Source organism: Arvicanthis niloticus, chromosome 2, assembly GCF_011762505.2.
Source record: "Arvicanthis niloticus isolate mArvNil1 chromosome 2, mArvNil1.pat.X, whole genome shotgun sequence".
NCBI lineage: Eukaryota > Metazoa > Chordata > Mammalia > Rodentia > Muridae > Arvicanthis > Arvicanthis niloticus.
Genome location: NC_047659.1, coordinates 15,122,643 through 15,141,312, shown reverse-complemented (window position 1 = coordinate 15,141,312; position 18,670 = coordinate 15,122,643). Strand labels below are relative to the sequence as shown.

General features: G+C 38.3%; 1 protein-coding gene across 1 annotated transcript; it reads right to left on the bottom strand.

The window, feature by feature from the left end:
- Positions 1-3,414: 3,414 nt before the first annotated feature.
- On the bottom strand, positions 3,415-10,522 carry LOC117702359 (olfactory receptor 1Q1-like). The gene is made up of 3 exons (XM_034493557.2): positions 10,124-10,522; positions 6,380-7,291; positions 3,415-3,939 (listed from the first exon to the last, which is right to left on the bottom strand). The coding sequence occupies exons 2-3, from the start codon at positions 7,289-7,291 to the stop codon at positions 3,889-3,891; spliced, it is 963 nt and encodes a 320-aa protein (XP_034349448.2). The 5' UTR covers positions 10,124-10,522; the 3' UTR covers positions 3,415-3,888.
- Positions 10,523-18,670: the final 8,148 nt, after the last annotated feature.

The following is an 18,670-nucleotide window of genomic DNA, read 5'->3' as shown; positions in this document are numbered from 1 at the left end:
CCCCCCAAGGCTTTTGGCAGCGCAGGTCAAACATTGACAGAATGGTCCAAGACATTTTGGCCCCCAAATGTGGGGCAGCTCAGGCTGCAACAGTGTATTACCTGGCTCCACTAATATTTTTTTTCCCACAAGTTCCATTTAGACCACAATACTCATAGTGTGTTAGACAGGAAGAAACTGAGAACTTTGTAAAAAATGAATAATTGTGATTTCTGTGCCTCCTTCTAGATCAACTGATTTCAGATCTGCACTTTAATAAGTGACGAGATTAGTGTCTGGAAAGTATTACTCTAAATATGAAGCACCTATTAGGATGTCCTATTTCATTTGTGTGCCTATAGTAGTGTGTGTGTGTGTGTGTGCGTGTGCGTGTGCGTGTGCGTGTGTGTGTGTGTGTGTGTGTGCATGCACATATGTATGAGTAGGGCCAGAGTCAAACCTGGATATACCTCCATCTTTCTTCTTCTTCTCTTCTTCTTCTTCTTCTTCTTCTTCTTCTTCTTCTTCTTCTTCTTCTTCTTCTTCTTCTTCTTCTTCTTCTTCTTCTTCTTCTCCTCCTCCTCCTCCTCCTCCTCCTCCTCTTCCTCCTCCTCCTTCTCCTCCTTCTTCTCCTTCCTCCTCCTCCTCCTCCTCCTCCTCCTCCTCCTCCTCCTCCTCCTCCTCCTTCTCCCCCTCCCCCTGCCCCTCCTCCTCCTCTTTCTCTTCCTTCTCCTTCTTCTTCTCAGTTTGTTTCCCCACCTCCAGTGCTAAGGTTATAAGTGTGTACTCTCATGCTTATTTTTTATGTTGGTGCTGGCAATTTGAACAATAAACACTATTCTCACTGAACTATGTATCTCTCCATTCCCAGAATGTTTTATTTCATCTGAGAAGAAATGTGTAATGAGTTAAAGTTAGGCTTACATTCCTCTATCTTTCTTTACTATCTAATAATGTGGCAAAAGTGTGAACTTGCTTTTCTCCCCTGTTGTCATTGAAGTGTAGTCCATGTTGCTTCAGATGGCAGTTATATCTCTGGAGATACCTACTCCTATTTGAGCAGAAGGTGGAATAGCTTATTTGCCCTGCCCTGAGTTGACTGGTGCCATGATCCATACAATATACTAATATGTTTATCTGTCTACAAAGTTTTCTTAATTGACTCCATCTGACCTATAACCATCTGCTATGCCCATAAAATATTACAACTTCAAGGTTCGATACAAGACTTCATAAAATTTTAATATCCAGTAGCGGTAGTGCACACCTTTAATCTCAGCACTGCAGAATCAGAAGCAGCTAGATCTCTCTAAGTCTGAGGTCACTTTCTGTCTACATAATGAGTTCCAGGACAGCAAGAGCTATAAAATTGTGTGACCCTGTGTCATAAATAAAAACTATGGAACAACAAACAAATAAAACATCAACAACATGTCTGTAAGGGTAGTGGCAGAATGACAGGCAGATGAAAGTTTGGGTGGGAAAATCAATTGTGTTTAATATAATTTGAAAGGTAAAAACAATAGTTTAGTGCTCATTGTTCAGAGATGGAATGACATGATGGTCAACCCCTGATGAAAACAACCAAGACTTAAGTCAAAGTATCAGTTCCAATAGTAAACATATCCAAAAGCTAACATTTGACTTTGTGTTTTTGTGGGTACACAAGGATTGCCCAATGCAAGGTGAATCATCTGGCCTTAAATAAAACTTCAGTGTATTGTGGTTATTAGGAAATAGAAATGCTCATACTGTATTGTTAATGTGGTTTGAAGTCACCATTTTATCAACAGTAGGGCTTTTCATTTATTTTTTAATTTTTATACTCATTTGTTTACAAATGAGTAATTGTTCACAATTTGTGCTTAGTATTTGAAGCATATATTCTGAGAGCTTATCAAAAAGTAGAGTAATGAAATAAAGAGATTCATAGGGTAAGTTATGAGATACAGGGAAAGTACTTTTGATTATCCTGAAGTACTGATGCAAATAGCTTTTTCGTCTTGCAACTAAAATTTATCATTGAAACTAATACATTTTAGGAAAATATAGAATTAATAATGAGATTAACACAAGAAGAGTGATATCTCTAATGTGATCCTCTGAATTCTTGGAAATTATTCACTTTAAGGATATTTGAATAAAATAGAGTTCAGGATCCAAAAGGAAAATGAGAAACTATTGACTATATTGTAGGGTATGATAAGGGGTGGTATTTGGAATCAAACTTAGATTCCAAACTTTCCCATTACTTGGTGTATTATCTCAAATAATTATTCAATTACTTCCTGACTCAGTTTCTCCTAAAGAAGGGAGAAATGGTAACTGCAATTCAGAATTTCTGTAAATATTTGATGAACAAGATAAATGTGACTCATAGTAAATTCAATGCATATATTTTAATATCAATAATAATTTTATTAATAGTATAATGATAAAATAATGTGGAGAAAGCAAAGACATTCTAGGTAAAGAGCTAGATATTTAACCTCCAATGTATCACATAAGAAATAATTCGACATACTGGTGTTTTCTAACAACAGAAATTTCTCACAAGTCTGCCAGTTGAAAGTTACATGGGGTCACATGCAACTGTGTTTTCCATAGAAGGAGACAAAGGGAGATAGCCACATGAGTAGAGCTAGTCTCATGACAAAGACTAAATATCAAAAGTGCAAAAACAGCTGACCCAAACCTATTCAACACTTTCAGCTGGGAAAAGCATTTGCTATGCTTATTTATGAAGTGCTGTCTAAAGTTTAGTTCAAAGTCATTGAGTGGGATAGAGATGAACATATTTTGCCATGTCAAGAACAGGAAATAAGGGAGCAATTCTGTACAAATAATACCTACCAAAAGCACACAACTTTTCAAGTTCCCATTAGTAAATATGAAGATTGTTTCTAATTTTCATACTAATAAATAATAGCATATTATAGGGTATATGTATAGTTATACATATAAGAGTCACCCATTGTATGTATTTATTCTGGGAGATGAAGTCTTAGAAGAGTAATGATATTATCTAAGTATATTTTTTCTTTTCTTTTTAAATAAGGTTTTACTGATTGGCTTTGAATTCACAGACTTCTTCTGCCTCTGCTTCTTGAGTACTGGAATTAAAGACATAGACCACTATGCCTGGTCTCAGGTACAACTTTGAAAATGTAATTATCTAGTTGCTCTGAAAGACAAAGTAAAGTAGGACCCTTTTATTCAAAGAGGTTATATTCACAAACTCAGGTGATATATAAGACACCAAGATTGTGTGTGTGTGTGTGTAATTTCAATTTGATATCAAGATGGCTGTCAAGTGAATACTGAACACTCAGCAATGTTGTCAAGTATGACTATAGTGAACAGAGAGGTAATTAACCAATATAGTAGATAGATGGATGATTCATGTTCCAAGCAAGATGTAACAGGACACTGAAATTTCATTACACTATTTAGAACAGTTTTAATTATAAACTTTGTAGGTATCTATTTCTAGAATTTTCCACTTAATAATTTTAGAACACAATTGAGTATGAGTGCATGAAACAGTAGGAAGTGACACTGTGGGTAAGGACAGGATATACTGCATCTGTTTACTCTCTCTTCAACTTAAGGGGGAGTTTTAGAAAAGGCTAAGCAGTGACTCTGAATACACAGCAAGGAAGAAAGGGATGAGAACTAGTGCTGATGTAGGGTTGGTAAAGGTCTTTTCCTAATGTGTTGCTTGCTGTTTTATCTTATTGACAGTGTCCTTTGCCTTACAGATGCTTTGCGATTTTATGAGGTCCCATTTGTCAATTCTTGATCTTAGAGCATAAGCCATTGGTGTTCTGTTCAGGAATGTTTCCCCTGTGCCCATGTGGTTGAGGCTCTTCCCCACTTTCTCTTCTATTAGTTTCAGTGTATCCGGTTTTATGTGGAGGTTCTTGATTCACTTGGACTTGAACTTTGTACAAGGGGAAACTGGGAAAGGGGACAACATTTGAAATGTAAATAAATAAAATATTCAACAAAAATTGGAAAAAAAGAAATAGTGCTAAAAGGAGAAGACCAAGGAGGCAGGAGATATTAAAAGAAAGTAAGGAGATCTAGACAGAAACTGCATGTTGTGTAAGGTGTTTTCTAAGAAAGGTGAGGAACCAGAGTATTATGAGGTTTTGCAGATCCAGTTTGTAGTTTAATTAAGACATACAGACTTATCTATAGTTTTAAAGTTGTTTGCTTTTTGCTGGGGCAGGTTGTTGGCTAGATACTAACTTAACCTGATTTATCTACCATTCTGTGTCTCCATGTGGTTCTCACTGCCTACTTACAGTTTCATCAGTCTCCCTCCTGTATGCCTTCTACCTCTGTTCTCTGGTCTGCTGTGTCTCTCTGCCTCTACTTTCATCTCCTGCCTGCCTGGAAGTCCTATCCTTTTACTTCCTCAGCTCAGACCATTAGCTCTTTATTATATAGAAAAGCTACTTTCCAGTTTTAACCAGTTAGAGCAAGACAATGTCTGGTCCATCTCTTAGGTGGCTTTTAGGCATTGAGGGTTGCCTTACCTTCATCTTTTGGGCAAGTGAGAAAGGACAAGAATTTACAAATAGAAAACTGGTACTGGGCTTTAGAAATGACAGTACCAAAATCCTACCAGCACTTAGCTCTCTGGTGCTACAGCAATCAACAATTGAAAATACAGAGGGCATACCTTCATACAGTCTAAGGGAAAGTCATCCTAGCACCAGAGTTAACTGATCAAAAGTTGGTGTCACTAGAATGTAGCTCAGTGGTACAGCACTTGCCTGACAAGTGCAGTGGCCTGGATTTGATACCCCACAAACCGAAATGAAAATGAAAAGACCATAATAATAGATATGAGGGTAGCTGGCTTGTTTTATTTGTTTTTTTTCAATTTATACATGACAAGGTCTCCTATGTCTGGGAAGAACTCAGGAAGAGCCAACAACTTCATGAATGTAGTGAGCTTCTCAGTGCCAAAATTTTTGATTAAGAATTATATTAATGCTACAAGAAAGCCTTCTATAATATTACACTAAATCTTTGCAAGTTTAGCTCCTTTTCATCTCAGGTCCTAACTGATTATATATAATAGATGATGTTTTATGTAGACAGATATATTAGCCAGCCATGACTATATTATCTGGCATGTCTCCTGGGAGGCTACCCTAATATTCTTCTAATTCTATACTGATGAGATTAAAAATTTGATGTTTTAGCAGATCTGACTTTGGAATTCATTCCTTATGCTCAGCAAAACCATTCAACAATCACCCAGCGTTAGAAAAATCCCTTTTGTTAATTCATCAGCTGGGACAATGAGAGCTTCATCTCTATGAATGGAATGTCTTGAGAATGGAAGTGAAAAAGAGTGGTGTACTTAGTTCTGGGTATCCAGTAGATTCTGATTCCCATAAATGTTATATCTTTTCCATGTTGGATTAGTTAACCTATTTTATTTGTCTCACAAAAATTCCAAAAGATTCAAGCACCAAAATTTCCCTCATGGTATCCCTGGCACTTTGAAATTGTGAAAAAGAACAATTCTTGGCTAATTAGATGGACCATAATATTTTGAATTAGAGGTAGTAGTACAAGGCATACATAAACAGATCTGACAATATCTAGTTTTCAGATCTTTGGGATTGTGCCTAGTGACCACTGCTGCTGGTGCTAGTGCAGTAGAACTCTTCTCACTTGACAGTTTGGAGATTACAGCAATGTTCTCAGAAGTCTCATTTTAGGCTATTTTTCTGTGGTTAATAATGATATTTCCTATTCTTATTCATTTTAGAATCTGACACCCAGACCTTGAAAATTTATAAGCTCTATATAGCATGTTTAGAAACTAGTTTCTACCACAAATCATCCATACTCACATTTTATGAACACTGAGAATCCACAATTCTCTCTTTAACTATGGGCCTGCGGATTATCTTTAATTTCAGTGAAACCATGATGATATTTTACACTAAGTCCATGATGGTTCCCTTTGATTTTTATACCTTGCGCTTAATCAACACTTTATAACAATATCTAATGAGAAAACCCCCGCTATGTATTCAATTTAGATATTTCTAGAGCATTTATTTGTTCATTTATTTCTTTCGGTTCTAGAAGTTGAAGTTTGGATTTTGTGCACACTAAAGAAGTATCCTAATGACTTGTATTCTTAGCCTCTCTTCTACTCATTTTGATATGGTCTAATTAAGGTGCTCAGCATAGTCTTGTATTCTCTAGTCCAGGCATGGCTTGAACCTACAATCCTTTTGACTCAGTCTTTCTGGATTATTATAAAGGAAGCAGATTAGTGATGGGCAAATGATTTTCTTAGTGTAATATTTAAGATGTGGCATGTTGTTTAAGGTTGAGCTATACAAAAGGGTTATAGTCTTCTCACCCATTTCCTGCAGGCTTCTTTCACATCTCTGTTCCTCAGGCTGTAGATAAAGGGGTTTAACATAGGAGTCACCACTGTGTACATGACTGTCACAATGCGTCCCTTGGCCACTGAGTAGCTGGAAAGAGGCCTGAAATAGACCCATGTGAGGGTGCCATAGAATATGGCTACCACAGTGAGGTGGGAACCACAGGTAGAAAATAATCTCCATTTCCCATTGGCAGAGGGGATCTGGAGGACTGCTGAGATGATGAAGGCATAGGAGGCAATGATGAAGACCAGAGCTCCATTGATGACTATCACTCCTTCTATATGAATCATTAAGGTGTTGAGTTGGGTGCTGGTACAGGAAATCTTCATTAGAGGATAGAGGTCACAGAAGAAATGAGGTATCCTGTTATCTGCACAAAAGATCAGTTTGCTCATGAGTAAGGTGTGCAGCAGGGCATGAAGGTGAGACAGGACATGGCATAGAGCCACCATCTGTGCACACAGCATTCCAGTCAGTATTGAGTTGTAATGGAGAGGGTGACAGATGGCAATGTACCTGTCATAGGCCATCACAGCCAGAAGGAAATTTTCCATGGCTGCAAAGCAAATGAAGAAATATGTTTGGGCTAAGCAACCTACATAGGAAATGGCCTTTGTAGAAGAAAAAATGTTTTGTAACATCTTGGGAACTGTGGTAGAGGTGAAGCAGATGTCTGCCAAGGCCAGGTTACTGAGGAAGATGTACATTGGAGTATGCAGATGAGGAGCAGAGATGATAAGTATGATGATAAAAATATTGCCAGAAATGCTGATGATATACATGAGTAGAAAGAGAAGGAAGAGAGGAATCTGCTCAATTGGGTTAGTAGAGATGCCCAGGAGAACAAAGTAAGACACACTGGTCCAGCTGCTGTTGTCCATCTGTCACCATAAGAACAGAAAAAATTATTTTCAATCCTGGGAAATATGAGCAGGCTGTTTAGAAACCCTCACTGCTGTGTTCCAGTATGAAATACACATGATGCTGACAAAAGGATTGAGTACTTAATTATTTTTTTATCATTTTTAACATTATCACTGTTTTCACATATAACATTTACAGAGCATCTTCCTTCAGTTGGGGACTTTGGCACATTATCGTATTTATTTATTTATTTATTTATTTATTTATTTATTTATTTATTTTTTGAGACAGGGTTTCTCTGTGTAGTTCTGGCTGTCCTGGAACTCACTCTGTAGACCAGGCTGGCCTTGAACTTAGAAACCCTCCTGCCTCTGCCTCCCAAGTGCTGGGATTAAAGGCATGCGCCACCACCGCCTGGCACATTATCGTATTTAAATATTACAATTACTTTATGAAACATCACTATTATTATGTATTTTACAAGTTAGAAGACATACACAGTTGAAACTCTTAAAAGGTACATTTCTATTTATATCATGTTTACCGGGATCCAAAGGTTATGCTGTTAAACACTTTATGACATGACTCTCTAAAATTAAGCCAAGCTACCTTATTTGTGACAGTAGACTTATGGATGGGATGCACATCCAAGCAACCTGCCTGCAGAAGATAATGTCAGAGTTAATATGGTTCATCAGTTCTCACTGTAGAGGTTATATATAGCAGCATCCTTGCTGGTGCCCAAGATCTCTCAGATAGTACAATTTTTTTATAAGAATGAATTTTCATCTTCATAATTTCCATACACTTCCTTAATTGGCTCTTATCTTCAACTGGTTTTATGCTTAATCCTATCTCATAGCTAACAACAGAAAGACAAACAGTAATAAGACTGATGCTAACTTTACACATGCACTCTAACAATAAATAATACTTATTTTTGTATACATAGACAGGTTGATAAAACAACATCGTCCCATTAGATGTCTTGGTCTATATGTTTCTTACAACTTGTTATTCATGTCTATAGTTGATTTAACCAACAATGGATACTTGAAAAAATTTTACCAAATAGGAAAAAGTGAAATTTTGTTGCATGAGGAACACTATAAATCCACACAAATGAGACGATGCATAGGTGATGAATTAGCTATTGTAAGCAATCTTGAGACAATTTAATGTGTGCAATTTAATATCTGTGCAAATACTATTCCTTTTTATGTCTAAAGATTTTCATGTCCCATAAAACCTGGAACCAATGGACAACTATATCTGCTTATTATTTAAAATTTCACGTTTTGTTACTATATAAAATTAATGTTTGTGTAGATCAAGAATAGATAAAAATTGATGATTCAATATAGTTGAAACTAATAATATATAATTTGTTACTAATAATCTCTACAATATTTCGATTCAGATTAATTTCTTCTGATTACTTCTAACAAAATTTTATGGTCACAAGAAGCTAAACTGACTTTAATTCTGCATTCTATAGTGTAGAAAGTAAGGTAGATAATTATAATGATTTCTACTCAAAAGTAATTATAATGAGATAAACTGTGTATAGGAAAGAATGAAAGCACATGTTTAAACAGAGCTTTTAATGGTGATCTTGTTCTTTCATTCAAACTGTGATGGTCACAGCAACTCTGTGGTGAAAGCATTATCCTAAATGTATAAGTGAAGATGCTGAAGCTCACAGAGTTCAAAGACCCAGATTAGTAAGTGGTGAAGCTAGAATTTAAGTTTAGTTGCATCTGATCTCAAAGCCTAGACTTCTAATTACTACTGATTATCCCCCTTCTCTTTAGAAGCCTTCCTTATTAATTCCTATTTATTCTTCTCAGTTTGCTTTTAAATTGTGCTGCCTTATACATTAGCTAGAAAAGTGCCTATTCCCCCCTCTCTCTTTCACACACACAAATGTAAGTATGTATGCACATATGCATATGTATGTGTTTTTAAGGCTCATTATAAAGCTAAAACTATACATTCTTGTTTCTGCTTTTAAAGTCATGCTATTGAGGATGAGAGTGCTGAGTAAAGTTCTCCAAGGTCACAATGAATAGCGGTGGAGACAGGCAGGAGAGGAGAGTGGTGTGGCTAAGGAGGTAGGAAGCCAAGAACCTCAATTCTAAATGGGGATGTAGATAAACAGAGCAAACTGGCTAATGGGTGTGGATCCAGGAAATAGGACATGTGGGTTTGGTCCCATGTCTGCCAGGAAAGAGTTCTGAGACCTTAGGGAAAAACCCACCTTTTTTCTAATTTTGAAAATAAGGGTAATATCTGCATGCATTACAAAAGCTTTATGTACTCTACAGTGTGGAGGCTCCTTACAAGTTCAAGGAAGCAATATGCACCTATCTATATAATTCTGTGGAAACTTGGCCTTCCTGTCACAAAGCTGATCCTTCTCCTTCAGCTACTTCAGCCACAAACTGTGCTTTGCAAATAGAAGAGGCATTAATATAATTTAGTGAAACCTGCTCTCTGAGCTACCCTTTCATTATTAAGTTTCAGGGGCTGAAAGAGGCTGATTGTTAAAGAGAAGGCAATGTGGACAGACACATGTAAGCATTATTTCTGCCTTGCCCAGTCCTGTTCACAGGTAGATGTTTCCTCAAATTACTGATTCTTTTTGTTTTTTAAAGCTATTTTTTTCTTGAAAATCTTAGCTATGGAAATCATCTATGCTTTTTGTGAGTGGGTTTGAATGAGAGGAGGCTAGTGCATGAAGACAATAGCATAGCTGAGGATAATGGAGAAAAGACAGACCAAAAAAGGGAGAAAACAGATGACAACAACAGATGACAGATTAAAAAACAAAACTTCATAATACTTACATTATTGTCCAAATGGTCAATTTTCAAAGAGCCTTTGCAAAGAGCCTGGCATAAAAGTTGCCCAGTATGTCAAAAAATGTTGAGTCTGCACCACTTAGAACTTTCAGCTAGACTAGAGTGTGCTGGATTAGGCATTTCCATCTCTCCTTGGTATATGTGTCATTGTGACTTGTTTTGACACACAAAGCCTCTACTAGGGAAGACAAAGGAGAGAAAGAAGAAAAGAAAAGTATCTGGCAGGAGTTGAAGTGTTAGTGGCTCCATGGGTGTCATACTAGACTTGTTAGATGAGGAGATCAGGACAGGGGTGTTCTGGTAGCAGGGGTTTTCATCATATGTCTCAGCATGGATCCCCTGGTTCTCACTAGTGGGGAGTCCCAAGTGTGCCACTGTCCATACCTGTTGCTTTCTCTGGAGAGTGGGACCAAAAAGGCAGTGTTTGTAATATTACTGTGGTGGTGGCTTTGTCCCAGGAGACCTGAAGAGGAAGCTCACAGAAACTCAGATATGGTCTGGGCAGAGGTGGGTGTCTCCCTTCCCTGAATTCTTTAAGATGCAGCCTCTTGTTTTGCTTTCACCTAAGTAACCAACTTATTTTACAATCATAAATATATTTAACAGTAAAACATGCACCAAGAAAAAGTTAATCTCTTTTTATTCTGTATATTCATTCCAGGGGAAATCAGTCACTGCTCAAGTCTGACAGGTAGCACTTTAGATACTTCCCAATGCATAGGTGAACATGTGCAATTATATAAAAATGAGATATTGGGACCAGAGAAATAGTTCAGTAGTTACAGCATTTTCTGCTTTTTCAGAGTACCCAAGTTTGTTTTCCAGAATACACATGGTGGCTCATAACCATCTGTAACTTCGTTTCTAGGAAATCTGATTTTTTGTATGACTTCATTGCTTCCACAAACACTTAGTACACATGAATAAACTCCAGTATACACAGATACATGTGAAAATAAATATTTTATAAGAAATCTTATTTATGAGTCTTTCTTTTTTCATAATTAAATTGTGAACATCCTATGGCAAAAGCAGACTGAGTTTATTACTTTTAAGATATTTCATAGAATATTATTTTGTAGAAATAATAACTGTTTTCTCATTTGTCTTATTGATGTTTTGCTCACTATTAAAATACTGCTACAATGAATATTCTTTTTTAGGTAGTTCTGTTGACAATATGCTGCACAACTATACTTGATAAACATATAGATACATTTCTATAACCCACCTGGCCTTCAACTTGTAGCTGAGGATGACTTTGAAACTCATCTCCCTTCCTCCATGTCTCAAGTGTTAGGATTACAAATACACACTACTATACCCAAATACAACCTTAGCTTTAAATACCATTTATTTAGGACCTATTCTACATGGGCGTCATTAATTCTTAAGCACTGTGCTTAAATAGGATCTGCCCAATAAATTTGTTAAAATATCATGTGAAATGAGTTAGTTAAATTTAAACTCAGATCTGGTGGGGGGAATTTCCCTGTATTTGTTTCCTGTAAATTCTGATGTAACAATGACCTGAGTGCCTTGACTTGAGACGAATCATGGTAAAGAGCAGTGGGATCAAGATGGTGCAGGAAAGAGTCTTTTTGACCCTGAGCTTTTGCAAAGGTCAACATTTCCAGTAGAAATCATTCATTCACTTACTAGTTTCTGCATTTATTTCTACTTAGCTATGTGATAGGTTCAGTTGATGGTGTAATGAATAAAACAGAATGTATACTTTCATAGCATGTATAATGTACCATTAAAGATGTTAATACTCAGCTTACAACTCCATGAGGAGACGTGTGGAGAAGTGTTTTGTTTTCTACAGGTCTAGTGCTGTGCTGGGCATTATGCACAGGGATCTATGTGGTAGAGACAGTGGAAAGATTGTGAGAGCTGGAGATGGCTGGATGACTCTAAGACAGTGTCTCCCAGACACAACATGACTGGTACTCATATGAAAGTATGTCAATATGTACAAGACCTGCACAGGCTGAAATCATACAAAATTCCAACACTGAGAGGGCAGTGGGTACAAAGTTGTACTCCTTATCAAGAATCTATTTGCAGTTGACAACTGTTGGAAAAGGGTATATATAATTAGTTTTCGGAGTGTCAATCATAATATAGGGTAGGCCCCATTCCCAGGAGTATTTGGCCTGGGAGTTTACTGCAAGGGGTTTAGTGTGTGTGCATGAGTGTGTGTCTATCTCTGTGTATGTGTGTGTGTGTGTGTGTGTGTATACTTTTTGTTTCATTTTGTTTTTTGTTTTAGTATTTTTTTTTTAACTTTTTAGTACTTTGCTTGTTTTGATTTTTGATTTTCTTTTCTTTCTTATTTTTGAGAGGGGGATGTGAAGTTGGGTTGGTAGGTAGGTAAGTGGAACCTTGGAGGAATTGATGGAAAGAGAATAATATAATAAAAATACAGTGTATGAAAAAATTAAATAAAAAGAGGAGGGAAAATGAAGTTTCAAACTTTAAAAGTAGAAACAGTAAGTATTTATAGCATGATTTGGAGAAAAGTTAATCTTAGCTATTTACTTAGGCAATTACTTATTGAAGTATCATTGACATAAGTGTCTTGCAGAAAGAAATGTTGGACATTTAAAAATATTTCTCACAGCAAGGATCTAACCTGATTGTACTGTTCACACTGCTAAAACAAAAGCCAACACTGGGTAACTGATGGGCACTAGAAGCTTATTTCTTATTTACTTGGAGCTGGAGCTATCAAAGATCAAGTTGTCGGCAGAGTCTATACCTGGTGACCTGCTTTCTGATGGTTAACAATGCACCTGCACATTCAGTCTTTGTCCCTATATTGTGAACTCTCTTGGAATACTTTTGTAAGGACATGAATCTTGTTCACAAGTCTCCACACTCATAATCTAACAGCTCAACCTCAAACCACCAACACAAAAATCAAGGGGAGTGTAGGATATGAGCACCTAGACCATGGCATTCTGTTCTTCTCTTTGTCCCCAAAGTCATGTCCTTCTCTCATGTATTCCATCTCAATAGTCCCAATGTTTTAACTCATTCCAGGATAAATTCTAAAGTCTTAAGTCCAGAATCCTATTCTAAATATCATCAAAGAGCTTGAGAAATAACTTAGTGGTTAGAAGAACTTACTTTTCTTACATAGAACCTGGTTTTGATTCTCAACACCTTCAATATTTAGGAAGCTTTTCTAGAAAGATATCTCATTGCATTGGTCAGACCTTCTGCCTTTCATAGGACACAAATGATTCAGTCATGTTATTTCTCTATATATAACAGCACTAACTTTTCCTGTGACTTCCAAAAGTAACTTGAATCTGAGCCATTCTCTTCCTCACTATCAGATGTCCTCTAGTAACATCAGTCTTTTATTTATACCAATGTTATCATCCTTGGAAGTCTTAACCAACAATGCCTGCTCAGACACCATCCACTTTAAAGTCAGTTTATTTTATTACTGATTTTGAGTACTCCATGTAGTTTGATACCATGTAGTTTGAGTACTCCATGTAGTTTCTTATCTGGTATAGTTTGCAAATATTTTTCTAGTCTATAGATTATCTTTATACTCATTTAATTAAATATAAATACATAATTACATATTTAATAATTTAATTCTATATTAATCAGCATGTAATTATATATTTAATGATTTAACATATTAGTGTTTAACATATATAATTATATATTTAATAATTTAATTCTATATTAATTTATAGTTATATATAAAATATAATGTACTTTGATGATGTCTTGTGATTTGAGGTTTATATAAGAAAAACCTCATTACCCAGTCTTCCATCATGAAGCTTTCTCCTGTTTTCATCTATTAATTTTATGGTGTTAGCTCTTATACTGAGGTAAGCATTTCAGCTTCTTCACTCTCCTAACTAGGAAATTAATTTTCCCAATGCCTTTATGATGAGACTATCATTTCTCTAATGTGTTTTTTAATAACTTTTTGAAGATTAATTGATGTAAATATATGGATGCATTCCTTATTGTCCCATCCAGATATGTGTTTGTGTCTTTATTCAGGTACTACAGTGTCTCTTCTGAGGACAAGAGTAAGACATACATCAAAGCCAGAGATTTGGTGTCTTCGGCTGTATTTTTTGCTCAAGATGTTTCATATATTCAAGGTCTGTTGTGTGGTCCTTTATGGGACTTAGGATTGCCTTTTCCTTTTTAAAAAACTAAAATTTATTTTACCTGAAGTTGCCATCTCTAGGCAGGACTCTCAGTGGAAGAATAAAGATACCAATCCACCCAAAACCTTTGACCCCAAAGTTTTCCTGTCTATAGGAGCTGTATTGACAAAGATGACACAGAAACTGAGGAAATGGCCAACCAATGACTGGCCCAACTTGAGATCCATTCCATGGGAAAGAACCAATCAGTGACACTATTAATGACACTCTGTTATTCTTGCAGACAGGAGCCTAGCATATATATATATATATATTGTATATGACTTCAGGATTACTCTTTATTGGACAGTCAATAAGGACACTCATCACTGGGAGAGGCTACTTGTTATCTCAGAAGTCACTAGCTACAGGTAGTTCTTTGTCTACAGGTAGGATGCTGTAATTTGTTCCTCTTGTCTTTTTAATGCAAACATTTCCAGGATAGACCATGTCTATCAGACTTCTTGGTATTCTGGCTCTTAAAATATTTATGCCTTCTCTTCTGTGATGATCTCTTATCTTATGGCTGTGATACACTGGATGTGATTTAGATGTCTCCACTGGGGCAGAGTTCCCATGCTCTGTTGATTTCTGCATTGGGTCCACTTGTAGTTTCTGTGATAGTCTCCATTTGTTGTGAAGAGTGGCTTCTCTGATAAGGGGTAGTAGTTCCACTTACCTGTAGGTTTAAGGATAAGATTTAAAATGTAGTGAGGAATTATGCTGGTCTGTCAAAGTGGTGGTAGTAGATTTCTTTGTAAGATCCATGATCTTGATAACCCCAGGAATGTTTCCAGTACCAGGTATGACTTCCCTTCTGTTGAGTGGGCCTTAAGTCCAATTAGAGAGCTGTTGATTGACACCAATGTGTGGGAACTGCTTATTACACCTTTATGCATCTATTGCCATGGTGGTATTAGCATAAATATATTCATTTTACATTCTGATTGCATTTCTCCTCCAGTCCTCCTAGTCCCATTTCTCCACTTCCCTTCTTCCCTTTTCTATCCACTTCTCCTTTGATGATCCTTTTCAGAAAAGGGAGGCCTCCTATGGTTATCTACCAACTATGGCATATCACCTTGTAATAAGACTAGGAACCTCCTCATCTATTAACACTGAACAAGGGAACCCATTAGAAGGAAAGTGTCCCAAAGACAGGTAACAGAGACAGAGATAGCCCCCACTTCCACTGTTAGGAGTCCTACAGAAAAACCAAGCTATACAAGTATAACATATGTGTAGAGGGCTAAGGTCAGTACCATGCAGGCTCCCTGGTTGGTGGTTCAGTCTCTATGAGCCCCTATGGGCCCAAGTTAATAGATTCTATGGGTTTTCTTGTAGTGTTCTTGACCCCTCTGGCTCCTACAATCCTCCTCTGCTTCCACGAGATACCCCATGCTTTGCATAATGTTTGACTGTGGGTCTCTATATCTGTTTTCATTAGTTGCTTGGTGAAACCTTTCTGATGACAATTGGGCTAGATGCCAATCTATGAATATAGCAGAGTATTGTTAGGAATCATTTCATTGACATTTTCCCCAGCCATGTTTGGTTTTAGCCTAGAACTCTGGGCTATCTAACCTATGGTGCCTGGCCCTGCAGTTAGTGTCAAGTGTGGGTACTCTCTCATGGCATGAGTCTCAAGCTGGACCAGTTATTTGATGTTCACTCCCCCAATTTCTGTACTCCAGCACATCTCATATTCAGGATACTTTGTAGGTCTAAGGTTTTGTGGCTGGGTTGGTGTTCCAATACCTTCTCTGGAAATCTTGCCTGGTTACAGGAGATGGCTGATTATAGTTCTGTATATCCCATTGCTAGGAGTCTTAGCTAAGGTCACCCTCATTAATTCTTAGAAGTTTACATTGCCCTAGGTATCTAATACCTCTTGTTTTTATCCCTCTGTCCAGTCCTGTCCAGTCCCCCCTCATCCACCTTCGATGTCTATCCTGTTTTCTCTGAGATGTTGGTGGCAGAAAACCCAATATACACATAATTTGTAATAGTTTCATTAACTCAATTGATTTGATTTAACAGGACCAATTTCAGTAAGTTTTTGATGTTGCACACTTTTAAAATAAAAGATAGACAAAACCAAAACCAAAATAAGAAATAAAATAATCTAATTAAAAGATTATGTCACCAACAGCCCAGCTGATACCTGTCCAAACACTCCAGCCTGTCTGTGTCCCAGGAGGTCCTCAGTGACCAAGGATACAGGTCAAAATCTTCCCCAAATATCAATACCATGTGGGACACCCACACAGCCAAGCTAACATGGGACCTAGCTGTTACCTTTCCTCCCCTGAGCTCCACCTTCCTTCCAGCTTATTTCCCCACTTGGGCCAGACTAGCGGCCCAATGCCCACCCAAACTCTGCTGCCTGCGAGTCTCCCATGAAGTCTGCAGTAACCAGGGGCACAGGATGTCCACAGTAATTAGGGACACAGGAGGTAACCTCTAACCAGAGACACAGGAGACCTACATGAACCATAGATAGCACTGCCTGCCTCCAAGGAGAACAGTTCTAACTCAAGTCACAGAGCTCTCTACCTTCCTCCAAGGAGTCCAGTTCTAGTTTGAGACAGTCAGACCAGGTAATACTAGAGAAAACCAGATGACCAACAGCAAGCACAAGATCATAAGTGACAGAATCAAATGCAATTTGGCACCAGTAGAACCCAGCTATCCCACCACAGTAAGCCCTGGCTACACTAACATGCATGGAAAACAAGAGAACTTTAAGGAGGATATAAAGAACTCCCTTAAATACAGAAAAGCACATGCAAACAGGTAAAAGCCCTTAAAGAAGAAACAAATAAATCCCTTAAATAAATACAGAAAAAATACAATCAAATAGGTGAAAAATTAAACAAAATGATCCAAGAACTAAAAATGGAAATAGAAAGAATAATAAATACACAAAGGGAGGCAACCCTGGAAATGGACAACTTAGGAAAGAGATCCCGAGCTATAGATGCCAGCATCAGCAACAGAATATAAGAGATAGAAAAGAGAATTTCTGTTGGGAGCCACAGTGAGCATGTCAGCATTCGCCATTCCAAGATGGCGCAGGCATCTTGTCCTCCCACTAGTAAACAATGGACTGCGCAGGTGCAAAAGGCAGAAAGCGCGCCAAAGTCACAGCCCATCCCGGGGCGTAATATGGGGTGACGAGTGAACAGCCAATCAGAAGTGAACACGTCACTCTAGGGTGTGTTTAAGCTGTGCCTCTTCCTGTCTTTTCGTCTTCCCACTTCTGCTGTTACAAGTAAAGCCTTGTTTGTAGTAATACCCGATCACTACCTTCGTGTCCTTTTTCGCGGGCGAAGGGGACACGAGAGGCGCGCGGAACATCTGGCATCAAAACTCGGGAATTTCAAGGAAGGCCCCCCGAGACTCGGGGTGGGTTAAAAGACTACAGGATCGAGGTACACCTCTGGAAGTTATGCCTGGGGTGGAAGCTTTCGTTGCGGGTAGATATTCACCCATTGCCTCCGCTGCAGTAGTTGGCCTCTTGTTTGTGTTTTCGCTGTTAGCTTATTTGTGTTGTGAGGATTCAGCCAGCAGCACAGCTATTAGGGCAAGTCAAGAGGTTTCAAGAGAGGTCCGCTCCAGGCTATCAGAACCAGAGCGTGTTAGCCGGCATCAGGCCAAAGAGCCTGGGGATCAGGCCAAAGGGCCTGGGAGTCAGGCCAAAGAGCCTGGGGAGACAGAGTACTCAAAAGGAACAAGGGCTACTGTAGAGCTCATTAAGCTTATGGACCCTTCACCGGTGGGTGGAGAGAGCGTGGAGGACAAAAGGACCCTCCTTTATGACAGAATCTTTGGGGAAGCATCTGCGCTCTGCTACCTGTGGCGGCTTGCAGCCTGGCAGAGCGAGAGCAAGGGAGTGTGGCGGGAAAGACAGGCAGAGGAGGGAGACAGTCTGCCCTGGGAATCGGCTTCCCGACAGGCACATGGGGAGTGCCCCATGAGCTTAGAGCAAGCAATGACATTAATTGAACAGATGATCTTTGAAAATGCCACAGCTGAATGTGGTTTGGGAGACACCCTTACTAACGCAGGACCAGTGGCAGCTAATTTACAGAGGGCTGCTGTCCTTCTCCAAGGTCAGGGACAAGATAGGCCCGAGCCATGGCCGGGAAGGGAGATGTTTGTGCTTATTCCACAGGTGAAAACAATTCAATTTGGGTCCCTACGCGGCCGGTACAGATTGTGAAGAAGGAAGCCAGATTGCAAGATGACGACCCTGATTCTCCTGACACTGATGTTCGATTTGGGGATAAGTATACCACTGTGGGACATAGTTAGATCTTGGCCTGTTCCCTTGCCA